Source organism: Bos mutus, chromosome 3, assembly GCF_027580195.1.
Source record: "Bos mutus isolate GX-2022 chromosome 3, NWIPB_WYAK_1.1, whole genome shotgun sequence".
NCBI lineage: Eukaryota > Metazoa > Chordata > Mammalia > Artiodactyla > Bovidae > Bos > Bos mutus.
This window is the reverse complement of record NC_091619.1, coordinates 93397582-93422172: the sequence shown is the minus strand read 5'-3', so window position 1 is coordinate 93422172 and position 24591 is coordinate 93397582. Positions and strand designations below refer to the sequence as shown.

The 24591-nt window shown below is 36.4% G+C and overlaps 1 protein-coding gene across 1 annotated transcript in view; it reads right to left on the bottom strand.

Annotated features, from left to right (window-relative positions):
* FAF1 (Fas associated factor 1) overlaps nucleotides 1-24591 on the bottom strand; it is a 498603-nt gene that overhangs the window by 296792 nt on the left and 177220 nt on the right. The window contains exons 5-6 of the mRNA XM_070368090.1: nucleotides 12200-12291; nucleotides 4298-4389 (exon numbers count right to left, since the gene is read on the bottom strand). Of these exons, the coding sequence (XP_070224191.1) occupies nucleotides 4298-4389; nucleotides 12200-12291 (184 nt within the window). The remainder of the gene's footprint in view (nucleotides 1-4297; nucleotides 4390-12199; nucleotides 12292-24591) is intronic.

Here is a 24591-nt window from a genome sequence, read left to right as displayed (position 1 = left end):
AAAATTTTTCATAAGGCATGGTTTAATATATAGCTCTCACCAAACCTTGAGAATAAAACTATTTGTCAGTAAAGAATGTAAGAGCATGTTATTTTACGTCTATATTTTACTAGATGATGAATAGTGTACAGTAACTAAAAAGTTCATTCACACACTAAAATTTCATCAATACTCTTGAAAACTACAGTAACTAAAATGCATATAAATGAACTTCAAGGACTATATAATGACAAATTACAAGATTTTTTTAAAAATGTCATTATAGAAAACAGCTTCTGAAAAAGAAGTCATCTTTGGAATAAAGCTTTATATATTTCTGTCAAGAAACTGGAAGCTAGATGGAGAGTCAGATGAAGATATCAGTAGCAGAAGTTATTATTCACTGTTGACCTTAAACCAGCTGCAAAACTCTCTTTAAAACACCTCAAGTTCCTAATTTATAATACAGATATCAATATCAGCCTCTGTGTTCTTACAGAGGTGCTATAAAAATGAAGTGAGAGTTGAATGAAAAAGATTACTACTGGTATTTACGAGCATACATGTTTTAATAATTATGTTTTGCAATTTGTGTTTTTGCATATGAATGTACCTCTTCTGTTTAATGAATTTTTATAACCACCCTGACAACTAAAATCAATGCTTCCTATTTTATATAAGGAGAATCTAAGACCCTAGATAAACAGGGATTATAATCTAGGACTTTTCTCTCTAGATCTTACCTTTTTTGCATGGATAGATTATAATCACATTACTTTCCTGATTTGATCATAATAAACTTTGTTTAGGAATGACACCATAACATCAGTATTATCCAGTTCATTGAGAAAAGACTGATACTCTAAAGAAAGAACATAACGTTTGCCACTGCACTGAAATTGGAACAGTGGAATCCAGCAGCAGGACCTCGTCATAGTTCTGCACTGCAATTAACAGGCAGTTTATTACCCAGTTTCCCTCAGTTTTTCCACATCCACTGACTCGTGTCAGAGAAATAAAAGAATAAAATCAATTTAATATCAAACCAACCACCTAAATCAAATATACCTTTTAAAAGAAATTCCAAATCTGAGGAGAAGGATGGGGTGGTATGTACATAAACTTTGCTATTTTCCTCTATCAGTTTCGAAGTTTTTCTATTTATTTACCAATTCTCAAATATAACAATCAGAATGATATTTTCTCCTTTTTAGATTATATACTGAGTTACAAATTATAAATAAGGTTTGTATGAATCCACCAATTGTAAAAAAATTTTGCAAAAACAAATCAACTTGATTTATTATGTAGGTTAGTGCACAGCAATATTGTCTCCCATATTTGATAATATGATATGCTATATAACTCAATATTAAAATACTTTTGGGTTCCATTATACAGTTATGATATAAAAATTATTTTTGTTTGATAAAACACAAGTGAAAATCATAAGTTAAAAATAATTATTACCATTAGCTTTTAAAATTCTGTATGGATTTTGTTTTTAATTGTCTCTCATGAAATGAGAATTTAAGATATATTTTATAGATGAAAAAAGAAAAATAATCTCTAGCTTTATAGAAAGATATCTTGGATTAACATATCTAAAAGAAATACACTGTAACTTTTATGTGCATTAATAAACTTCTTCATCAGCAGGAGCCTCTATGCTCCTCTCACTAGCCAGATACACTGTGTTTTTTGTATCTTTTATTTGACTTTGAATTTTTATGTCTTTCTTATCATTCCAACATAGGAAAAAGCACCATTATAACTTGCTAAAAATCCATACAGCCAACTAAGGAATACTACTTTGAAAAGTGAAAGTGAAAGTCACTCAGTCCTGTCAGACTCTTTGTGACCCCATGGACTATACAGTCCATAGCATTCCCCAGGCCAGAATACTGGAGTGGGTTGCTTTTCCCTTCTCCAGAGGATCTTCCAAACCCAGGGGTTGATCCAGGTCTCCTTCATTGCAGGCAGATTCTTTACCAGCTGAGCCACAAGGGAAGCCCAAGAATACTGGAGTGGGTAGCCTATCCCTTCTCCAGCAGATCTTCCTGACCCAGGAATTGCACAGGGGTCTCCTGCATTGCAGGTGGATTCTTTACCAGCTAAGCTACCAGGGAAGACTAGTTTAGTATTATATAAAGTAGTCATTCTCCAATAAACACTGCATTTCAAGAAACACTGTAGGCCCCTGCCTGCCTAGGGACTGAGACACATGGCAATGAACATTTCCATTAGCCCAGGAAGACATTTTTTCAAAAATCCATTTAATCATACTACTGGAAAGCAACAGACTACAACCAATGATGTCTCTTATCTACATTTAATTATATGGATTACATACTGGATGACATTCTTAACTAACCTAAAAATAATGTTGTACCTGAGTGGATACAGAACCCATATCTATAATCTCATCTGGCATCTAAATCAACATTACTATAAGCACAAGGACTGTAAGTACTGTTTCTCATAGTATGCAAATGAAAATTCCCATTAATATATGATCTGAACATAAGATACAGAGCAACCCAAGAAATCTTTAAATTCTTAACCTAAAACAAACCATTAACAAACTATCAGATACAATTATACAATTATATCAGATTTAACTTTCTTCAGTTCAGTGATTTCTACTTTGGTAAAGTGAAATTTACTTTTCTTTTTGATACTATCTACCTGTGATGGTATGAGCTGTTAGAAATACACATTTGGTTTTCTTCCCCATACAGAGCTCCTAAAATCTTTGCAATTTTTTAATTAATAAGAGTGATACTAACAAGCTTCTATACTGGTTGCCAGGGGAACCAACCTCATGATTAGAGGGTTAGAACATTTAACCACCTCTCCCTCCTACCCTACTCTGTGAAGAAGAGAGGAGCTGGAAGTTAGGCTAATTACTAATAGCCAATGATTCAATCAATCATGCCTATGTGGTGAATCTCCATAAAAATCCTAGTTGAAGAGCTATGGAGAGCTTCCAGGTTGGTAAAAAAGAAAGCATCCACGTGCTGGCAGGTGGGCACACCTTAAACATTACAAGCACTCCTCTGCTCAAGACCCTTGCAGATCTCATTCTATATTCTCTTCATTTGGCTGTTCATTTAAAATATGTTTTACAATAAATTGGTAATAGTACATAGAGCATTTCTGAGTTCTGTGAGCCATTCTCTTGCAAATTATCAAACACAGAAGGGAGTGGTGGGAACCTCCTATTCACAGCCAGTTGGTCAGAAGCACAGGTGACAACCTATACCTGCAACTGGGTCTGATATGGGGCAGTGTTATGGAGCTGAGTCCTGAACTTGTGGGATCTAATGCTATCTCCAGGTAGGTAGTATCAGAATTTTGTTAAATTGAAGAATATCCAGCAGGTGTTGAAGACTTGGTGGGTAGTAGACACATTTGTTGGCCAGAACTGTTCCATGAGTAGTACAGTAAAGAAAACAGGACGTTTTTCCTTTCACTACACTAATAATAAAGATACTGGGGAAAAATTTGACAATATTTGAAGTTTAGAGACACCAAGTTGTATTAAATTAAAAAAAAAGAAAATGTGCAAAAAATTGTGAAAATCTAAGAATGTAAACACAGTTCCAGAAGGAAACTGTGCTCAGGAAAATTATGACTCTATCACTAGCTTAATGATTCACTTTAGATCCAGTTGCTTCATTAGGCAATAATAATACAATATATAATTAAATATTGAAATCATTTGATCATTCTATAAATATACTGAGTTTCACTGTAAATACCGAAAAAAGAATGACACTATCTATTCCAAAAAAAAAGAAAATCTTAAAAATTTTATATCAATGTATTTCAAGCTGTATTCTCCAGAGCACAAGAAATTTCCTCAAAGATATACTGCTTCAGCCATGGGAGAAACTAGAGTTCCAGTTGCTCATTCTCTTCCCTCCAACTCTCGTTCTTCCCTTCAAACAGAGAAGTACCATTTATGACTCTTCTATTATATAAATAAAGTTTTGCTAGCTTTTCTTTGTAAAAAGATTCCATCACTAAAATCAAACAAATTTGGGATTTGGGAGATTTGGGAGATTTGGGATTTGGGAGATTTGGGAGAAAAAAAAAAAAAGATTTGGGAGAAAATAAATAAATAAATAAATAAAATAAAATCAAACAAATGAACACTCCAAACCAAATAGTTTGAAACGTTACATAGTTAATAGTTGTTAGTAAGCTAAAACTTCAACAAGTTTTGATTTAATTTTGATATTTATATACAGCTTAAAGAAATTTAACAATCAAACTTTTCATTTCCTATTTCCAGGAAAAGTAAACACCTTACCCAGCATGACTAGATGATGAAGGTGGTGGCAAATCTGGTGTAAGGACATAAAGACTGTTGTTTTTTGGCAAGTGTAGTGATTTTAAGACGGTCTGAAAAAGAAAGAGTAAAAACAAAAAATAACTATTGATTGTGCATTATTAATCTTTTCCTATAATTCTTAGAAAATTATTGCCACTGCAGCTTGGCTTTTCATCTTTTGACAATTTCCTAAATAGGATAATACAGAACTATTGAATCCAAATAAATTTGTTTCTCCCATGCATAAGTTAGCATAAATCTGAGTATTAAAATAAAATACAAATTCTTTAGCTCACAAAGAGATACAAATATACACAGTTATATACAGTTGAAGATTATTAATTACTTCATTGAAGAAGCATAACCTTGCAACTAATATCTACTTTATTCAGGATCATTATAGCAAAAATTAGCAAGTTATGTTTTCAGAGATCATTAGATCTAGAAAAGATGATAGAGAATATCTTAAACCAAAGATTTTATAAATGAGGAGCTATAGCCTAAGAAATGAAAAGACCTGGATGAGGTCTCTACTGTTACCTAGGTTACTTAACTCTTCCTCCAGATAATCATCATGTGTGTGTGTGTGTGTGTGTGTGTGTTCTCAGTAGTGTCCAACTTTTGGGGACCCCATAGACAGTAGCCTGCCAGGCTCCATGGTCCGTGAGATTTCCCAGGCAAGAATCCTGGAGTGGGTTGCCATTTCCTCCTCCAGGAGATCTTCTCAACCCAATGATCAACCCATGTCTCTTGTGTCTCCTGCACTGGCAGGCAGATTTTTTACCACTGCACCACATGGATGATAAAAAAAAATTTTAACATGAAAGTCAATGCTGAAGGTTCTTCAGAGAGGAAGGACTGGAAACGGAAATGAGGAACAATGAGGACACATATTTTAACAGTTAGTCCAGTAGTATAATGGCTACTTAAGTTCAGTTCAGTTGCTCAGTCGTGTCCGTTTGTGATCCCATAAACCATAACATGCCAGGCCTCCTTCTCCATCACCAACTCCCGGAGTCCACCCAAAGCCAATCCATCAAGTTGGTGATGCCATCCAACCATCTCATCTTCTGTCGTTCCCTTCTCCTCCTGCCCTCAATCTTTCCCAGCATCAGGGTCTTCTCAAATGAGTCAAATCTTCGCATCAGGTGGCCAAAGTACTGGAGTTTCAGCTTGAACATCAGTCCTTTCAATGAACACCCAGGACTGATCTCCTTTAGGATGGACTGGTTGGATCTCCTTGTAGTCCAAAGGACTCTAAAGAGTCTGTTCCAACACCATAGTTCAAAAGGATCAATTCTTCGGCGCTCAGCTTTCTTTATAGTTCAACTCTCACATCTGTACATGACCACTTGAAAATCCATAGCCTTGACTAGACGGACCTTTGTTGACAAAGTAATGTCTCTGCTTTTTAATATGCTGTCTAGCTTGGTCATAACTTTCCTTCCAAGGAGTAAGCGTCTTTTAATTTCATGGCTGCAGTCACCATCTGCAGTGATTTTGGACCCCAGAAAAATAAAGTCTGACACTGTTTCCCCATCTATTTGCCATGAAGTGATGGGACCGGATGCCATGATCTTAGTTTTCTCAATGTTGAGCTTTAAGGCAACTTTTTCACTCTCCTCTTTCACTTTCATCAAGAAGCTTTAGTTCTTCTTCACTTTCTGCCATAAGGGTGGTATCATCTGCATATCTGAGGTTATTGATATTTCTCCCGGCAATCTTGATTCCAGCTTGTGCCTCCTCCAGCCCAGCATTTCTCATGTTGTACTCTGCTAAGTCACTTCAGTCGTGTCCGACTCTGTGTGACCCCATAGATGGCAGCCCACCAGGCTCCCCCGTCCCTGGGATTCTCCAGGCAAGAACACTGGAGTCGGTTGCCATTTCCTTCTCCAATGCATGAAAGTAAAACGTGAAAGTGAAGTCGCTCAGTTGTGCCTGACTCTTCGCAACCCCATGGACTGCAGCCTACCAGGCTCCTCTGTCCATGGGATTTTGCAGGCAAGAGTACTGGAGTGGGGTGCCATCGCCTTCTCTGCATGATGTACTCTGCACATAATGGTGACAATATACACCTTTGACGTACTCCTTTTCTTATTTGCAACCAGTCTGTTGTTCCACGTTCAGTTCTAAGTGTTGCTTCCTGGCGTGCACACAGGTTTCTCAAGAGGCAGGTCAAGTGGTCTGGTATTCCCATCTTTTTTGGAGAAAAGCAATTAAAACTGAGAATCCTCCAAAGAAACAATATCTTCAGGAAGGCAGATTTCAGTCAAAAGTAGATGGTGAAGAGAATGTGTAACAAGAGGTTGGCAATAGAAGGAATTTTGCTAATGATGAAATTAGTTCCATAGGGCTCAGGAAAAAATTTTCAAGCAGTGGAGAGCAAAATGAACAGAGACAGATATGAGCTGTACAGAGGCTATGGAGATTTAAGTGAGGAATAATTTGGGAATCTGAGACTCCTTGTGGTGACTGGCATAAACAGTATAAAAGGCATAATGAAACTGGTTCTGGTTGAATCAAAGCAAATAATAATGTCAAGGCTGAAAGTATTGGAAAGAAAGGTGGAGTAGATATCTAGGAATCACTTTTAACCCTGAATATGAAAGTAGGGACACCTGGGGAGAGTTGATCTTATCCTAGCATATAACCTAACAAATTTATTCTTGACCCTTCGTGAGAGTACCCATCTTACTAAAGGCAGAGTCTTCCTTCACAAGCTTTGGGACTTATTCTTGACTTATATTTGTCATACCTTAATACTTACTCATTATCTGCAATATATTCTGACATCCTTTATCCCTATTTCCTTTTCTTTTAATGCTGGGTATAACCCACTCAATTAACTTCACAACTCACTAATGATTTGTGACCATGGATTGAAAAAAACACTGTAATAGGCAATTAATTATAACTTCACAATCATCCAGGAAGACTTGAAGTTCTGAATCTTTTTGTCAAATATATGCAAGTTACTCTGAAATCGATCTGTTATCTTGCAAGAGTTAATATGCAAACAAACAAACAAAAATATGGCCTACAAACACAGGAAAGTTACTTTTACCATTTTTTATCTTTCATTATTTTACTTTGATGATTACTGATAACAGCTTGGTCTTACCACTTGATCATTATTGTCACTTTACCATTCCTGATCCAAAGATTTTCCAATAAACCTTCTCAAACCACATATGATATGATTAAACATATACTTTAAGTAGGTCAGTCATTCCACAAACATTTATTTGATGCTTATTATATCCGGCACTGGATATATAATGATGAAAGAAACACCATTTTGTATGGTGTTGTGATAGAAAATGCTGAGATGAGAATCATTTTACAAAACACAAATAACTATTAAGAAAGTAACGTTTAAGCTGAGACTTGAAGGATGAAAAAGTCACCCATGTGAAGAACTGAGGGTAAAGCATTCCAGGCAGCTAAAGAGCATCTGTCAGATAAAGATGTAAAGAGCTTTAGCATTTTAGAAGAATTAAAAGGTTCTATGATCGCAGCTTGGAAAGTGAAGGTATGTAAGGCTGAAGATGAGGTTGTAGAGGTGAATATAGGGTAAATAATACAATACCTTTTAAACCATGGTGAGTAGCTTGAATTTTATTCAAAGTGCAATAAAAAGTTATATTTTACCAGGAAAGTGATATAATTTGATTTATGTTTTTAAAAGAACATTGTGGCTCCTCTATGGAGAATGCATAGGAAGAATCCCCTCCCAAGAAAAGCTGAAAAAATAATAATGAAGCTATTACACTGGTCCAGGCAAGATATGCTAACAACATGGATTAGGCCGTGCAATAACAATACTGTAAAGTGGCTATGGTTGAGATATATTTTGAAAACAGAGTCTATAGGACTTACTAAGGATTAGGTACTTTTGAAATTTTTTTAAAAATTATTTTATTGAGGAACTCCCTGGCAATCCAGTGGCCAGGACTCAGTGCTTTCACTGCCATGACCCAGGATCAGTCCCTGGTTGGAGAAGTAAGATCCCGCAAGCTGCAGAGCATGGCCAATTAATTTATCTATTAAAATTTATTTTACTCAAGTACAGTTGATATACAATGTGCTGAGTCAGTTTCCGAGGATTAGGTGTTTTTCAAATGGGAAAAGATTAATGCCCACATTTTTTGATTTAGCAGTGGTGATATGGTTCTGCCATTTACTGGGGAAGACTGGTAGAGAAATGGCATGGGAAGGAAAATCAAAAGTTCCATTTTAAATATGTTAAGCTAAAAATGCCAATAAGGTATGCAAGAATAAAAGTGAACTACCAATTTGGTTATACGAATTCAAAGACGTATAACTTAGCAATACATATTTGGGAGTAATTAGAAAATTAATGGCATAGAAATAGAAAATATCACTTAGGGAGAAGAGCACATAAACTGTCAGCCCTCTGTATCCATAGGTTCCACACCCAAGGATGGAAAATACTCGTAAAAATAAAAATTCCAGAAGCTCCAAAAAGCAAAACTCGAATTTGCCACACATCAGCAACTATTTACATAGCATTTACTTTGTATTAGGTATTTTAAGTTATCTAGAGATGATTTAAAGCATAATGAGGATGTATAGGTTATATGCAAATACTATGCCATTTTATATAAGGGGCTGACTTTATTTTTCTGGACTCCAAAATCACTGCAGAGGGTGACGGCAGCCATGAAATTAAAAGACGCTTACTCCTTGGGAGGAAAGTTATGACCAACCTAGACAGCATATTGAAAAGCAGAGACATTACTTTGTCAACAAAGGTCTGTCTAGTCAAGGCTATGGTTTTTCCAGTGGTCATGTATGGATGTGAGAGTTGGACTATAAAGAAAGCTGAGCACTGAAAAATTGATGCTTTTGAACTGTGGTGTTGGAGAAGACTCTTGAGAGTCCCTTGGACTACAAGGAGATCCAACCAGTCCATCCTAAAGGAGATCAGTCCTGGGTGTTCATTGGAAGGACTGATGTTGAAGCTGAAACTCCAATAATTTGGCCACCTGATGCGAAGAGCTAACTCATTTGAGAAGACCCTGATGCTGGGAAAGACTGATGGCAGGAGGAGAAGGGGGCGACAGAGGATGAGATGGTTGGATGGCATCACCAATTCATGGATGTGGGTTTGGGTGGACTCTGAGAGTTGGTGATGGAGAGGGAGGCCTGGCATGTTGCGGTTCATTGGGTCACAAAGAGTCAGACACAACTGAGTGACTGAACTGAAATGAACTGAACTTGAGCATCCATAGATTTTGGTATGAGGGGGGAGATGCTGGAACCAATCTCTTATGGCTACTGAGAAACAAATTACCAGAACACATTGGGGTTTAAGAACATTTTGAAAATGTTTGCCTTTCTTTTTACAAAATGCCGGGTAGGTAATTCATATCCATGGGTTTCCCAATAAATGAATGGATAAATGATATAGCTATGTAAACTAATGCATTTTGCTGTTTTATTTCTACCAAGGTTGTTGATTTACTTAGTCAATACTTCTTTTTATTATTAAATCTACATTTCAATTAGAACAGCCAAAAAGGACCAGGTGTCAGTCAACTATAGCCTGTGCAAAAATTCAGCCTACTACTTAACTTTTGTATGTTCTGTCAGTTAAGCATGATTTTTGCATTTTTAAATGTTTGAAAAAAATTCAAATGAAGAGTAGTGTCTGATATATGAAATTATATAAAATGAAAATTTCTATGTCCACAAATACTGATTTAACCCAACAGTCATGCTCACTGGTTCATATATGGTCTAAAGTTATTTTCATCTATGATAGCAGAACTGAGTGGTTGCAACAGAGATTCCATGGTCCACAAAGCCTAAAATATTAACTACCTGGCTCAGTACAGAAAAAGTAAGGTAACTCCTGATGTTGTTGTTGTTCAGTCGCTCAGTCGTGTCCAACTCTTTGGGACCCCGTGGAGTGCAGCATACCAGGCTTCGCTGTCCTTCATCATCTCCGGAGTTTGCTCAAACTCATGTCCACTGAGTCGATGATGCCATCCAATCATGTCATCCTCTGTTGCCCCCCTTTCCGCCTGCCTTCAATCATTCCCAGCATCAGGGTCTTTTCCAATTAGTTGGCTCTTCACGCTAGGTGGCCAAAGTACTGGAGTTTCAGCTTCAGCATCAGTCCTTCCAATGAATACTGATTTCCTTTAGGATGGACTGGTTTGATCTCTGTGCAGTCAAAGGGACTCTCAAGAGCCTTCTCCAACACCACAGTTCAAAAGCATCAATTCTTCAATGCTTAGCTTTCTTTATGGTCCAACTCTCACATCCGTGCATGACTACCAGAAAACACACAGCTTTGACTAGACGGACCTTTGTCGGCAAAGTGATGTCTCTGCTTTTTAATATGCTGTCTAGGTTGGTCATAGCTTTTTTCCCAAAGAGCAAGGACCTTTTAATTTTATGGCTGCAGTCACCATCTGTAGTGATTCTGGAGCCCAAGAAAATAAAGTCTTTCCATTGTTGTTTCACTCTTTTCATTGTTTCCCCATCTATTTGCCATGAAGTGATGGGACTGGATGTTATGACCTTAGTTTTGTGAATGTTGAGTTTTAAATCACCTTTCTTACTCTCCTTTCTCACCTTTATTAAGAGGCTTTTCAATTCCTCTTAGCTTTCTGCCATTAGGGTGGTGTCATCTACATATCTGAAGTTATTGATATTATTAATAACCTCTAATACAGCACATCACTAATTTTTACTTAAATTTATAAGTATCTTGCCAACCTAAAATTCCTATAAATAACTTAATGAAGTACTCAGAGTATCTCCATGTATCAAATGAACTCACATACAAATTTTTATAAGCACAATGTCTATCAGAAACTGTTGACAGAGAGTTGAACTGAAAGTTGAAGATTTTAAGTTCATGCCTGGTATTTAAATATCAACTCAGTTACTAGTGTGAAAAGATTTAGTTATTTCTATTTCAAACATCTAAAACTTTACTTAACTCATTTCTTTCCATCCCTTACCACTCACTCTGTCAGAAAAAGAATGTGCATAAAATATTTTATGCCTGAGGCTGCAAATGGGTGCTTGAGAATAGCAACTACTAGCTTAAAATTGCAACATTTTGTGTAAACTCTTAAAATATAACTCTTCCATGCACCTGACCCTATCCACCTAACAAAGAAGCATTCTAACCATTTAAATTTTCTAAGTTAAAAATATTTCCTATTACCTTTTTGTTCCATATAAATACTTGATATAAACATATATGGGCTTCCCTGGTGGCTCAGATGATAAAGAATCCACCTGCACTGCAGGAGCCCTGGGTTCCTGCATTGCACAAATCTGCAATGCAGGGTTCAATCCCTGGGTTAGGAAGATCCCCTGGAGAAGGGAATAGCTACCCACTCCAGTATTCTTGCCTGGAGAATTCCAAGGACAGAAGAGCCTGGTGGGCTACTACAGTCCATGGGGTTGCAAAGAGTTGGAAACAACTGAGTGTCTAACACTCACTTTCACAAATGTATATATACTGGGTATGACTTCTTTCAGGCAAACAAGTAACTGTTTAGGTAATTATTATTCCAAGGCAATTACTGACATCATATGAGGTTTGAGAAAAGGATAAAATGCTCTCAAAAAAAGATGTCAAGTTGACTTCTATAAAATACTTATAAATAGGAAAAATATGCCAAAGAGTGATTTCACTTATATACCTAATGAGTGTTGCTGATTAACAATGAAATGTTTTAACTTGAAAAACACTGTTTGCTGTATTCTTAAACAAACTTACTATTACCAAATCTCCATTTGTCATATGTAACAACATTAACAAAAAACAATTTTATACTTTAGTCAATAGCATAGCTTAATTTTCTTTTATTTCTAGGTAATTATGAAACTCACACTGTCTTCCACGTCTCCAGTCTTCCAGCCTTTTAAAAGCATTTTAGACATAGGTATCTGAAGTTCACTTTCTAAAATCTGTTTAATTTCTCCTGTACAAATAAAAAGAGACCAAATATTAATAACAAAATAATACAATCAATATTTATTCATATCCAAAGCTAGTACTAATATTAGGGATATGGTTCTCAAGTCAATGACATTTGTTTCATGAATGAATATGAAAAATTTCAGTAGTCCAAACTTCAAATCTTGATCATACAACATGATGTCCCTTTGAAGAAGTGAAGTTTCAACATTATAATAAAAAACTTAATAATTAATTAAGCAGTTTTTTTTTTTTTTTAAAGAAACAGATATCAGTGACGGGGTTTTGAATAGAAACAATCTATTTCAAACCAACCAATAGACCAATATGTGATCAGCATATGGTGGGAGTAGTCAGTAAAGAATAAAACTTGAGGCATTATAGTATAAGGAAAGCAAACTGTGCAATGCAGTTTGGGGTTGAAGTCTTAGCTTAAAGAAATAAAATAACTTGTCTATTTTTAGTTTTTGTATCTGTAAAATGGGATATAATAATGTCTATCTTATCTACCTCTAAGGTTCAAGGATAGAGGAGACAATATCCATGAAAGTAGCTGGAAAAATAAAAAAAAACAATGCATATAATCTAGAAGACAATTTAAACTGTCTTAAAAAGAAAAGGAACAGAATTTAAGAAAAGAAAAAAAAAGTTATGTTGGATCAAATAAAGAAGGCTTTGTGAGACAGGTGAGACTTAAACTCAAGTTTCAATTGTAGCTGGATTAAAACCAAGCATGAAGTATGCTAGGGTTTCGTGAAGGAGAACTAAATCAAAGGAAAGGATATACTATTCAGTGCAGAAAAAGACCAAAATGTAAAAGCAAAAGTGAAAATGATGCTAATCAGAAACAGTAAAGAAACACAATTTTTCCAGCATGCTACAAAGTACTTTTCAAGAATCAAGTCTACTTATTAATTAACCAGCTCATTTCTGGTTCTACAGTACAATAAACAGATCATTAAATCAGAATGTACAAATATTTCATGTATATGCTTTTATTAGATTGGTTAGTCTATAATTTTAGATTAACATGTAATGCAATTCCATTTATAATAAGTGACTGAACACTGCAGAAAATGATCATACTATACATTAAAAGAAAAGTAATTCCATGCTGATAAAGGAAAAGAAGGAAGGTGGAGCTTACCCTACATAAGTTCTAAGGAATCACAGTGGTCTAGGTAAGCAACGCTACAATCAAACCCTTCATGGCCTTCAGTTCAGTCAGTTCAGTCATGTCCAACTCTTGGCAACCCCATGAACCACAGCACATTAGGCCTCCCTGTCCATCACCAACTCCCGGAGTTCATCCAAACTCATGTCCATTGAGTCGGTGATGCCATCCAACCATCTCATCCTCTGTCGTCCCCTTCTCCGCCTGCCCTCAATCCCTCCCAGCATCAGGGTCTTCTCAAATGAGTTAGCTCTTCACATCAGGTGGCCAAAGTACTGGAGTTTCAGCTTCAACATCAGTCCTTCCAATGAACACCCAGGACTGATATCCTTTAGGATGGACTGGTTGGATCTCCTCGCAGTCCAAGGGACTCTCAAGAGTCTTCTCCAACACCACAGGTCAAAAGCATCTATTCTTCGGCACTCAGCTTTCTTTACAGTCCAACTCTTACATCCATACTTTACTACTGGAAAAGTGTCCTTAGTGACTTTTATTTTTTTTGCTTTCCTAAGAAAATTCCTATCTGGGCACTTTGGATAGTGATTAAACATCATAAAAGAATTCTGATTCAACATTATACTTTAGAAGCACAAAATACATCGACTTTGACCTTCAAAAATATCACTGTTGAGAAAGGATTGTTCTCTTCATGGAAATAAGAGAAAGGTGAGCCACATTTCTTATGTGATTGTGATTGTGTTAGGTCCCTTGGTTGTGTTCAACTCTTTGCAATCCTATAGACTGTAGCCCACCAGGCTCCTCTGTCCATGGAATTCTCTAGGCAAGGATACTGGAGTAGGTTGCCATTCTCTTCTCCAGGGGAGCTTCCTGACCCATGGATTGAACCCAAGTCTCCTACATTACAGGCAGATGGCACTGCCACTATAGTACCCCTATATGTGAAAACTGATGATACGTAGATTTCATCAAGGAACACTCCACTAACTGCCAAGCATATATGAGATACAGGTTTAATATCCAAAATATATAAAGAACTCACATAACTCAATAACCAAAAGCTCCTAAATAATCAAACTAAAACTGAGCTGATTTAGACATCTTTCCAAAGAAGACAAAAAATGGCCAACAGGTACATGAAAAGATGCTCAATATCATTAAATACTAGGGAAATACAAACAAAAAGCCACAATGTGGTATCATCTCACATCTGTTAGAATGGCTACCATCAAAAAGACAAGAGATAAGTGATGGTGAGGATATGAAGAAAAGAGTACCATTGTGGGGTTGCTTCCTTTTATTCTTACTTTGCTGGGATTTAATTACTTAAAAAATTTTTTTAATAAATGAAATTTTAAATGTTTTTTAGTCACTAAGTCATGTCTTTTCAACCCCGAGGACTGTAGCCTGCCAGGCTCCTCTGTCCGTGGGATTTCCCAGTCAAGATTACTAGAATGGGTGGCCATTTCCTTCTCCAGGAGATCTTCCTGACTCAGGGATTGAACCTGCATCTCCTTTATTGGCGGTGGATGCTTTACCACTGAGCCATCAGCAAAGCCAAATATTGTTGTTAAATATTGTTGTCAATGCTTTTGACAAGCCAAATATTGTTGTCAAATGTTTTTCCCTCCATCTATTAAAATGATCAATAGATTTTCTCTCATTCATTGTACTAATATGGTGAATTAATAATGGATTATATAAAAACTGTTAAACAAGCCTTGTATTCCTGAGTAAAGCCCACTTGACAATGAGGTATCGTTATACATATCTTTATTTTTGTTACATTTAATGAGTTCAATTTATAAATATTTATAAAGGATTTCTGCCTCTAGACTGTAAGAAATATCAGTCTATAATAGTTTCCTTTTCCTATAATGTCTTTGATTTTAGTATCAGGGTTAATGCTGATTACATAAAATAAATTAAGTAATATTTCATCTTTCTCTATTTATGAATGATTTCTAACACTTCTTCCTTAAATATTAGACAGACTTTACCAGTGAACCCATCTGGGCTTGGGGTTCACTTTTTTTTTGGAGGAGGAGGAAGGGGGAAAGGGAGTGAGGAAGGGAGCAGGGAAGGCTTTGATTGTTATAGCTTTATATATTAGATGTACAGCAATTAAGATTTTAAATTTTTTCTCTGTCAACTGTGGTAACTTACACCTTTAAAATAATTTTTCTAGCTTTTAAAGTGTTTTATGTAGCTTTTAAATTTTCTAGCATGAATCCATTCTTAATGTTGCCTTATAATCCATTTAATGTTTGTAGGTACCTTTCATTCTCAGTATGTTTAACTTGTGTTTTCTCTCTTGTTCTTATTCACATTAGCAAGAGAATTACCACCTTTATTGAGCTTCTAAAAAAAAAAAAAAAAAAACTTTAAGTTGTGTTCATTTAGTTCATTTTCTCTATAATGTTTATCCATTTTCTGCTTTATTGATTTCTATGCCTGTGTCTATGTATGTATAAGTTTTTCCTTTCATACTTACTTAGGGTTTGATTTGCTCTTTTCAAAAACATTTAAGTTTTATTATGATTGGTAAAAAACAAAATACACATATTCACAATCTATAATTTGATAAGTTTTAACAAATATATAAAGTTGATGAAACCATCATCATAATCAAGATTATGAATTTATTCAGCAACCCCAAAAAGTTTTCTTATACACCTTGTTAACTCTTCCACACTACCCCTTTCCATATCCCCAGGGAACCAGTGATTTGATTTTGGTGATTGTGAATTGGTTCAAATTATCTAGAATTTTAGATAAAAGGAATTTCAGAATATACTTTAAAAATATGGCTTTCATTCAAAATACATTGTCTGAGATTCTTCCACATTGTTACATGTAATGACAATGTTTCTTTTATTACTAAATAGTATTCCATTGTATGAATATAAAACAATTTGTTTATCCATTCACTGGTTTATGGACATTTGTTGTTTCCCATAGTTTCAGGCTACAAATAAATATTTGAGGTTACAAATAACATACATGTCTTTGATGGGACATATGATTTCATTTCTCTTGGGTAAATACCTAAGAGAAGAATGGTCAGTGTATTTTTAACTCTGTAGGAAAAGAGTCAAACACTTTTCCAAACTGTGATGTCTTCAAATTCACTGTGACAAATTTTTACTGTGATGTCTTCAAGTTCACTAATCTTTTCTTCTTCAATGTCTAATCTTCTGTTAATCCCACTTTGTATGTTTTTCATCTCAGACATCATGGTCTTAACCTCTAGACATTCGATTTGGGCTATTTTTACATTTTCAGTCATTTATGATTTGAAATCTTTTCTTTTTCTGAACTTAAGTAACAGTTATAATAATTGTTTTAATGTCCTTATTTGCTAATTACAACATCTATGTCAATTTCAGGGGTTTTTTTGGTTAACTGATTTTTACTTTATGGGCCAGGCTTTCCTCTTTCTTGAATGCCTGGTAATCTTTATTGGATGCCAGACACTGTGAATTTTACCTCGATGGGTGCTAAATATTTTCTTATTCCTATAAATATACTTGAGCTTTATTTTGGGAGGCAGTTATTTGAAAATAATTCTGTCCTTTTGAGTCTTTGCTTTTAAGATGTTGTACCACGTGAGCGGTATTTAGGACTAATCTTGACACTACTAAGACAAAAGCCTTCTTAGTACAGTTAACTCTTATTAAACAACACAGGTTTGAACTATGAGGGTTCACTTATACATGGATTATTTTTCAACAGTAAACACTACAGTATTATACAATTTGCAGTTGGTTGAATTGCAGTGGATGAGGTACTGCAGATAGAGAGGAAAAGGGTATATAGAGGGCTGACTATAAGTTATACGTGGATTTTAAGCAGTGCAAAGGGTTGGTGCCCTTAACCCCTGAGTTGTTCAAGAATCAACTGTACTCCATCCAAAGCCTCATGAATTATGAGGTTTTCTAGTCCAGTTGGTAAATGTGTATTTGGTTCTCAAAAGCAGAAGGGTGGGGTGGAGTGGGGACACTTTTCTTGTTTCTCATTGCTTCCAGAACTTTCTTCTTATATAAATAAACATGTGAACTGTAAATTTCCCTTCCATACCACTTTGTCAGAGAAGGCAATGGCACCCCACTCCAGTACTCTTGCCTGGAATATCCCATGGATGGAGGAGCCTGGTAGGTGGCAGTCCATGGGGGTCGCACAGAGTCGGACATGACCGAGCGACTTCACTTTCACTTTTCACTTTCATGCATTGGAGAAGGAAATGGCAACCCACTCCAGTGTTCTTGCCTGGAGAATCCCAGGGATGGGGGAGCCTGGTGGGCTGCCGTCTATGGGGTCACACAGAGTCAGACACGACTGAAGTGACTTAGCAGCATACCACTTTGTCAGCATAAAAGAAATGTTGATATGTGATGTTTCCATCATAACTAAAAATATTTTCTAATTTCCTTTGTGATTTCTTTGTTGATCCTTAGTTTACTTAGAGATATGTTAATTACCTCCAGAATTCTTGTCTGGAGAATCCCATGGACAGAGAAGCCTGGCAGGCAAGAGCCCAGAGGGTCCCAGACAGTTGGACATGACTGAAGCGACTTACAATGCACACTTGTATGTTAATTACCAAATATATCAGAATTTTCAAGTTTCCTTTGATTTCTATTTTAATTCCACTGAGTCAGAGAACATACCTAACATGACTTTTTAAGTCACTTTGGGTCACTTTCTGTGACTTGTTTCATGTCAGAGCATTTTTTTTAACCTTAACGAATGTAGCAAATGCAGGTGAAAAGAATATAAATTTTCCTATGGTTATGAGAGGGCTTCCCAAGTGGCTCAGTGGTAAAAGAATCCTCCTGCAGTGTAGGAGACCTGGTTTGATCCCTGGGTCGGGAAGATTCCCTGGAGAAGGAAATGGCAACTCACTCCAGTATGCTTGCCTGAAAAACTCCAGGCACAGAGAAAGCCTAGTGGGCTATAGTCCATGTGGTGGCAAAGAGTTGGACATGAGTAAGTGACTGAGCATGCATGCACGCACGGTTTTAAGAAGCATTTTATCTATTTCACGTAAGTAAAATTGGTTGATACACTATTCGTATTTTCTATCTGTTGTTTTGAACATTACTATGAGAAAGGAGTGTTTTTATGCCCAATTACAACTATAGTTTTTTTCCTTTTCTCATTGCAGTTCTAGTGATTAGTTTTTGGTACACAGACTTTCAAAGTTGTTATTATATATACACACATTTAGGATACTTATGTCTTTAGGATTAACTGACATTTTCATAATTATGAACTGTCCCCATTTAGCCTTCATAACAGATAGTACTTGCACAGAATTTTAGTTCATTTAGTATTAACATAATATGTGATTAATAGAACACATATATTGGTTACTATTTTCTTATTTATGTTTCAATCTTTCTATCTAAAGTGGATTTCTTATACATATATAATTGGTTTTTCTTTGTTATACAGTCTCACAATCTCTACCTTCTCATAAGGATGTGAAGATAATTTAATTATCTATATGCTTATTTGTTCTCTATTTGTCTTGATTTTTACTTCTTTTATCATCTTCCTCTACCTCCATTTGCAAATATTGAATATATTAGGTATTTTCATTTCATTTCAACCCTTAACTTAATTACTTTTATGTGTGTTTCATTGTTTTAGGGATGGTCTAGGGTTTATAATATGCATATTTAATTTCACACAGTCCATCTTCAAATAACACAGGACTTGTCTGACAAAAACATACTTCCATTCCCCTTTCTTGTTGTGTTCTTTCCATAACTTTACATCTATAAAGTCAATTATCTTTTAAAGAAATTTAAACGAAAGAAAAAATATACTCATATTTTTACCATTTCTCTTCGTTTCTTTGTATTAATCTAATTTCCTATCAGGCGTCATTTTCTTCAGCTTGAGGAACTTACTTCCATAGTTTAATAGCTCTTGTAGCTTTTGTATGAAAATAAAGTCTTAATTTAGTTTTCATTTCTGAAAGATACTTTTGTTGAATATAGCATTCCAGATTGACACTTTATTTCTTTGGCACTTAGAAACATCATTACATTGTCTCCTGGCTTGCACTGCTTCTATTACAAAGAGTGTAGTCATTATTTTGAAGACTTCCCAGTGGCTCAGTGGTAAAGAATCTGCCTGCCAATGGAGGAGATGCAAAGACGGGAATTCGATACCTGGGTCAGGAAGATCCCCTGGAGTAGGAAATGGCAACCCAATCCAGTATTCTTGCCTGGAAAATTCCATGGACAGAGGAGCCTAGCAGGCTCAATGAATGTCTGTATTTAATAGTTTGCCTCTAGGGAGTGTAGAAGTTTATTTTGACGGGTCCTTAAATTTCATGCATATTTGAGACTTCTTTACAACACTATTTGGGTGGATCTGAAGCAGTGATTCTCCAAAGTATAATTGATAATTTGGGGAATTCCTTGAGAATGTATAAAATTAATGATCATTATGTTGACAAGCATTATCTCAATTCTATCACTAAGTGACTATTAGTTACTAACCCAATTTATTGGCCCTCTCTGAGACTCGAATTCCACATTAATTAAAAAAAAAAAGATAAGAATGTATTTCATATTAATGTCACCTGTTACCATTTTTTAATGGGAAAAAAAAAAAAACAACACAACACAGCACCAAAAAGTAAAAACTGCCCCTAAAGAAAATTGAGACTTAGTCTCCCAGTAAATGCAAGAAAATCATACCTGTCACCTAGAAAATGAGAAATAATATATCATGTGACTTTCTCTCAAGCATAAATCTCAAGAGTGAATTTTTGCCTTCTTTGTTCAAATCACACTTTTTTTGGTAATATCAGAAATCTTCCAGTGCCTCTATTCTTTTCCTTATTTTAAACGCTATAAGCCATCAACACCTACAAATATTTGTTTCAACTATGAAACTGCTCTTTTGAAAAAAATCGGACTAAGATTCTGTAGCAGAAGCAGCATATTACATATTAGATACTAAAGGCTAGACAGGACCCAGCTCAGAGGCTTTTAAAATCATCCTGGGATACGACTTACCCATGAACAACCAGTAAGTTAATGGCAAAACCTATAAGGCAATGTTCCATTGCTTTTCCCTCCATACATTTTCACCTCAGATACTCAAAGGTGCAGTCGTTGTATATCTTGCTGCTCAAACATACGAATTTAAACAAAAAGATCATTACTGTAACACCTATAGTTATCAACAGAATCATAAATATGTGACAACTTACAGAGTCTGAGACAAGAGGGTTCCAGAAAATGCTACTCACTTTTAGGTTATATACAGTATATCACAGCATCATCTTTCAGGAATGATGGAATTCCAGTTGAGCTCTTTCAAATCCTGAAAGATGATGCTGTGAGAGTGCTGCACTCAATATGCCAGTAAATTTGGAAAACTCAGCAGTGGCCACAGGACTGGAAAAGGTCAGTTTTCATTCCAATCCCAAAGAAAGGCAATGCAAAAGAATGCTCAAACTACCACACAATTGCACTCATCTCACACGTTAGTAAAGTAATGCTCAAAATTCTCAAGACAGGCTTCAGCAATACGTGAACCGTGAACTTCCAGATGTTCAAGCTGGTTTTAAAAAGGAGAGGAACCAGAGATCAAATTGCCAACATCTGCTGGATCATCGAAAAAGCAAGAGACTTCCAGAAAAACATCTATTTCTGCTTTATTGACTATTCCAAAGCCTTTGACTGTGTGGATCACAATAAACTGTGGAAAATTCTTCAGTTCAGTTCAATTTAGTTGCTCAATCATGTCCGACTCTTTGCAACCCCATGATTTGCAGCACGCCAGGCCTCCCTGTCCATCACCAACTTCCGGAGTTCACTCAGACTCACGTCCGTCGAGTCAGTGATGCCATCCAGCCATCTCATCCTCTGTCGTCCCCTTCTCCTTCTGTCCCCAAACCCTCCCAGCATCAGTCTTTTCCAATGAGTCAATTCTTTGCATGAGGTGGCCAAAATACTGGAGTTTCAGCTTTAGCATCATTCCTTCCAAAGAAATTTCAGGGCTGATCTCCTTCAGAATGGACTGTTTGGATCTCTTTTCAGTCCAAGGGACTCTGAAGAGTCTTCTCCAACACCACAGTTCAAAAGCATCCATTCTTCAGCGCTCAGCCTTCTTCACAGTCCAACTCTCACATCCATATGTGACCACTGGAAAAACCATAGCCTGACTAGACGAACCTTTTTTGGCAAAGTAATGTCTCTGCTTTTGAATATGCTATCTGGGTTGGTCATAACTTTCCTTCCAAGGAGTAAGCGTCTTTTAATTTCATGGCTGCAGTCACCATCTGCAGTGATTTTGGAGCCCCAAAAAATAAAGTCTGATACTGTTTCCACTGTTTCCCCATCTATTTCCCATGAAGTGATGGAACTGGATGCCATGATCTTCGTTTTCTGAATGTTGAGCTTTAAGCCAACTTTTTCACTCTCCACTTTCACTTTCCTTCTTCAAGAGATGGGAATACCAGAGCACCTGGCCTGCCTCTTGAGAAACCTACATGCAGGTCAGGAAGCAACAGTTAGAACTGGACATGGAACAACAGACTGGTTCCAAATAGGAAAAGGAGTACGTCAAAGCTGTATATTGTCACCCTGCTTATTTAACTTCTATGCAGAGTACATCATGAGAAACGTTGGGCTGGAAGAAGCACAAGCTGGAATCAAGATTGCTCGGAGAAATATCAATAACCTCAGATATGCAGATGACATCACCCTTATAGGCAGAAAGTGAAGAGGAACTCAAAAGCCTCTTGATGAAAGTGAAAGTGGAGACTGAAAAGTTGGCTTAAAGCTCAATATTCAGAAAACGAAGATCATGGCATCTGGTCCCATCACTTCATGGGAAATAGATGGGGAAACAGTGGAAACAGTATCAGACTTTATTTTTGGGGGCTCCAAAATCACTGCAGATGGTAATTGCAGCCATGAAATTAAAAGACGCTTACTCCTTGGAAGAAATGTTATGACCAACCTAGATAGCATATTCAAAAGCAGAGACATTACTTTGCCAACAAAGGTCTGTCTAGTCAAGGCTGTGGTTTTTCCAGTGGTCATGTATGGATGTCAGAGTTGGACTGTGAAGAAAGCTGAGCACCAAAGAATGGATGCTTTTGAATTGTGGTGTTGAAGAAGACTCTTGAGAGTCCCTTGGACTGCAGGGAGATCCAACCAGTCCATTCTGAAGCAGATCAGCCCTGGGATTTCTTTGGAAGGAATGATGCTAAAGCTGAAACTCCAGTACTTTACCACCTCATGCAAAGAGCGGAGAAGGCAATGGCACCCCACTCCAGTACTCTTGCCTGGAAAATCCCATGGACGGAGGAGCCTGGTAGGCTGCAGTCCATGGGGTTGCTAAGAGTTAGACACGACTTAGTGACTTCACTTTCACTTTTCACTTTCATGCATTGGAGAAGGAAATGGCAACCCACTCCAGTGTTCTTGCCTGGAGAATCCCAGGGACAGGCGAGCCTGGTAGGCTGCCATCTTTGGGGTCGCAAAGTCGGACACGACTGAAGCGACTTAGCAGCAGCACTTAGCAGCATGCAAAAAGTTGACTCATTGGAAAAGACTCTGAAGCTGGGAGGGATTGGGGGCAGGAGGAGAAGGGGATGACAGAGGATGAGATGGCAGGATGGCATCACTGACTCGATGGATGTGAGTCTGAGTGAACTCCGGGAGTTGGTGATGGACAGGGAGGCCTGGCGTGCTGTGATTCATGGGGTCGCAAAGAGTCGGATACGACTGAGCGACTGAACTGAACTGAACTGAACTGAACATGTATTTGTCCTTTTCTGCATCTGGCTTATGAAACATTTAGCCTAATGTCTTCAAAATTCAGCCATGTTGTAGTAAATAGCAGAATTCTGTTTCTCTGTAAAGCTAGAACGATATTCTACTCTATCTACATACCACATTTTGCTTATCCATTCATTAGTCGACAGTCAGTTGGGTTGCTTCCACTTTTTGTTCTGATTTTCTGTAAAAGCTCCTATTTTCCATTATTTTGGATATATATTCAGAAGTGAAACCGATAGATTATGTGGTAATTCTATGTTTAATTTTTTAGAGAATTGACATACTATTTCCCCAGAAGTTGTACCATTTTGCATTCCTACCAACAATGCACAACACTTCCAATTTCTTCATACCCCCAAAAAAGCAGATTTTAAAGCATCAAATTGCCAACATTTGTCACTTTTTGTTTGGTTGCAGTTATTTTTTATATATATATAACAGTCATTTTAATGGGCATGAAGTGGTATCTCAGTGTGGTTTTGATTTCCACTTCCTTAATGATTCACGATGTTCAGTATCTTCTCATGTGCCTACCGGTCACCTGTATCTTATTTGGGGAAATACCTATTCAAGTCCCTTTGCTTGTTTTAAAAAATTATTATTGTGACATAATTGACATATAACATTGTATAAGTGTAACATATACATATGCTGATTTGATATATTTATATACTGAAATACAATTACAACTATAGGATTAGCTCTATCACATCACTTGGTTTTTTGTAGTAGGAACTACTTTAATTGCTTTTTTGTTGTTGTTATTAAGTCATAGGGGTTCTTTATATTCTGGATACTAATCCCTTATCAGATATATGATTCACAAATATTTCTGCCATACTGTAAGTTGCCTTTTTACTCTATAGACACTGTTCTTTCATGTATAACTTTTTAATTTTGATTAGGTCTGATTCACTTGCTTTTTCTTTTGTTCCTGTGCTTTGGTGTCATAAATAATACATCATTCCAAAACCCACTGCCATGAAGCTTTTTCCCTATGTTTTCTAAGAGTTTTATAGTCTCAGTTCTAATGCTGAAGTCTTAGTGAGAGTTCTGTTTTTTTAAATATCACAAACTACTGGCAAGACTACAAATTAGTATATTGTTAATGGCAATTTAAAATAAGATTTCTCTACAGAGTAATTTGGTAGAATATATCTAAAACTTTTAAAGTGTGTATCACCTCTCATGCAGAAGTACACCTCTAGGCATCTTTACAAAGAAAAATAATCCCTGAGGTTCAACAAAGTTCACTATAGCATACTACAGTGAAAGATCAGGAATGAGGGAAGCTCAAAATAACCAGCAAAAAATAAAATAGTATAATAAATCATAGTACAGGTTTTAAAAATTATAT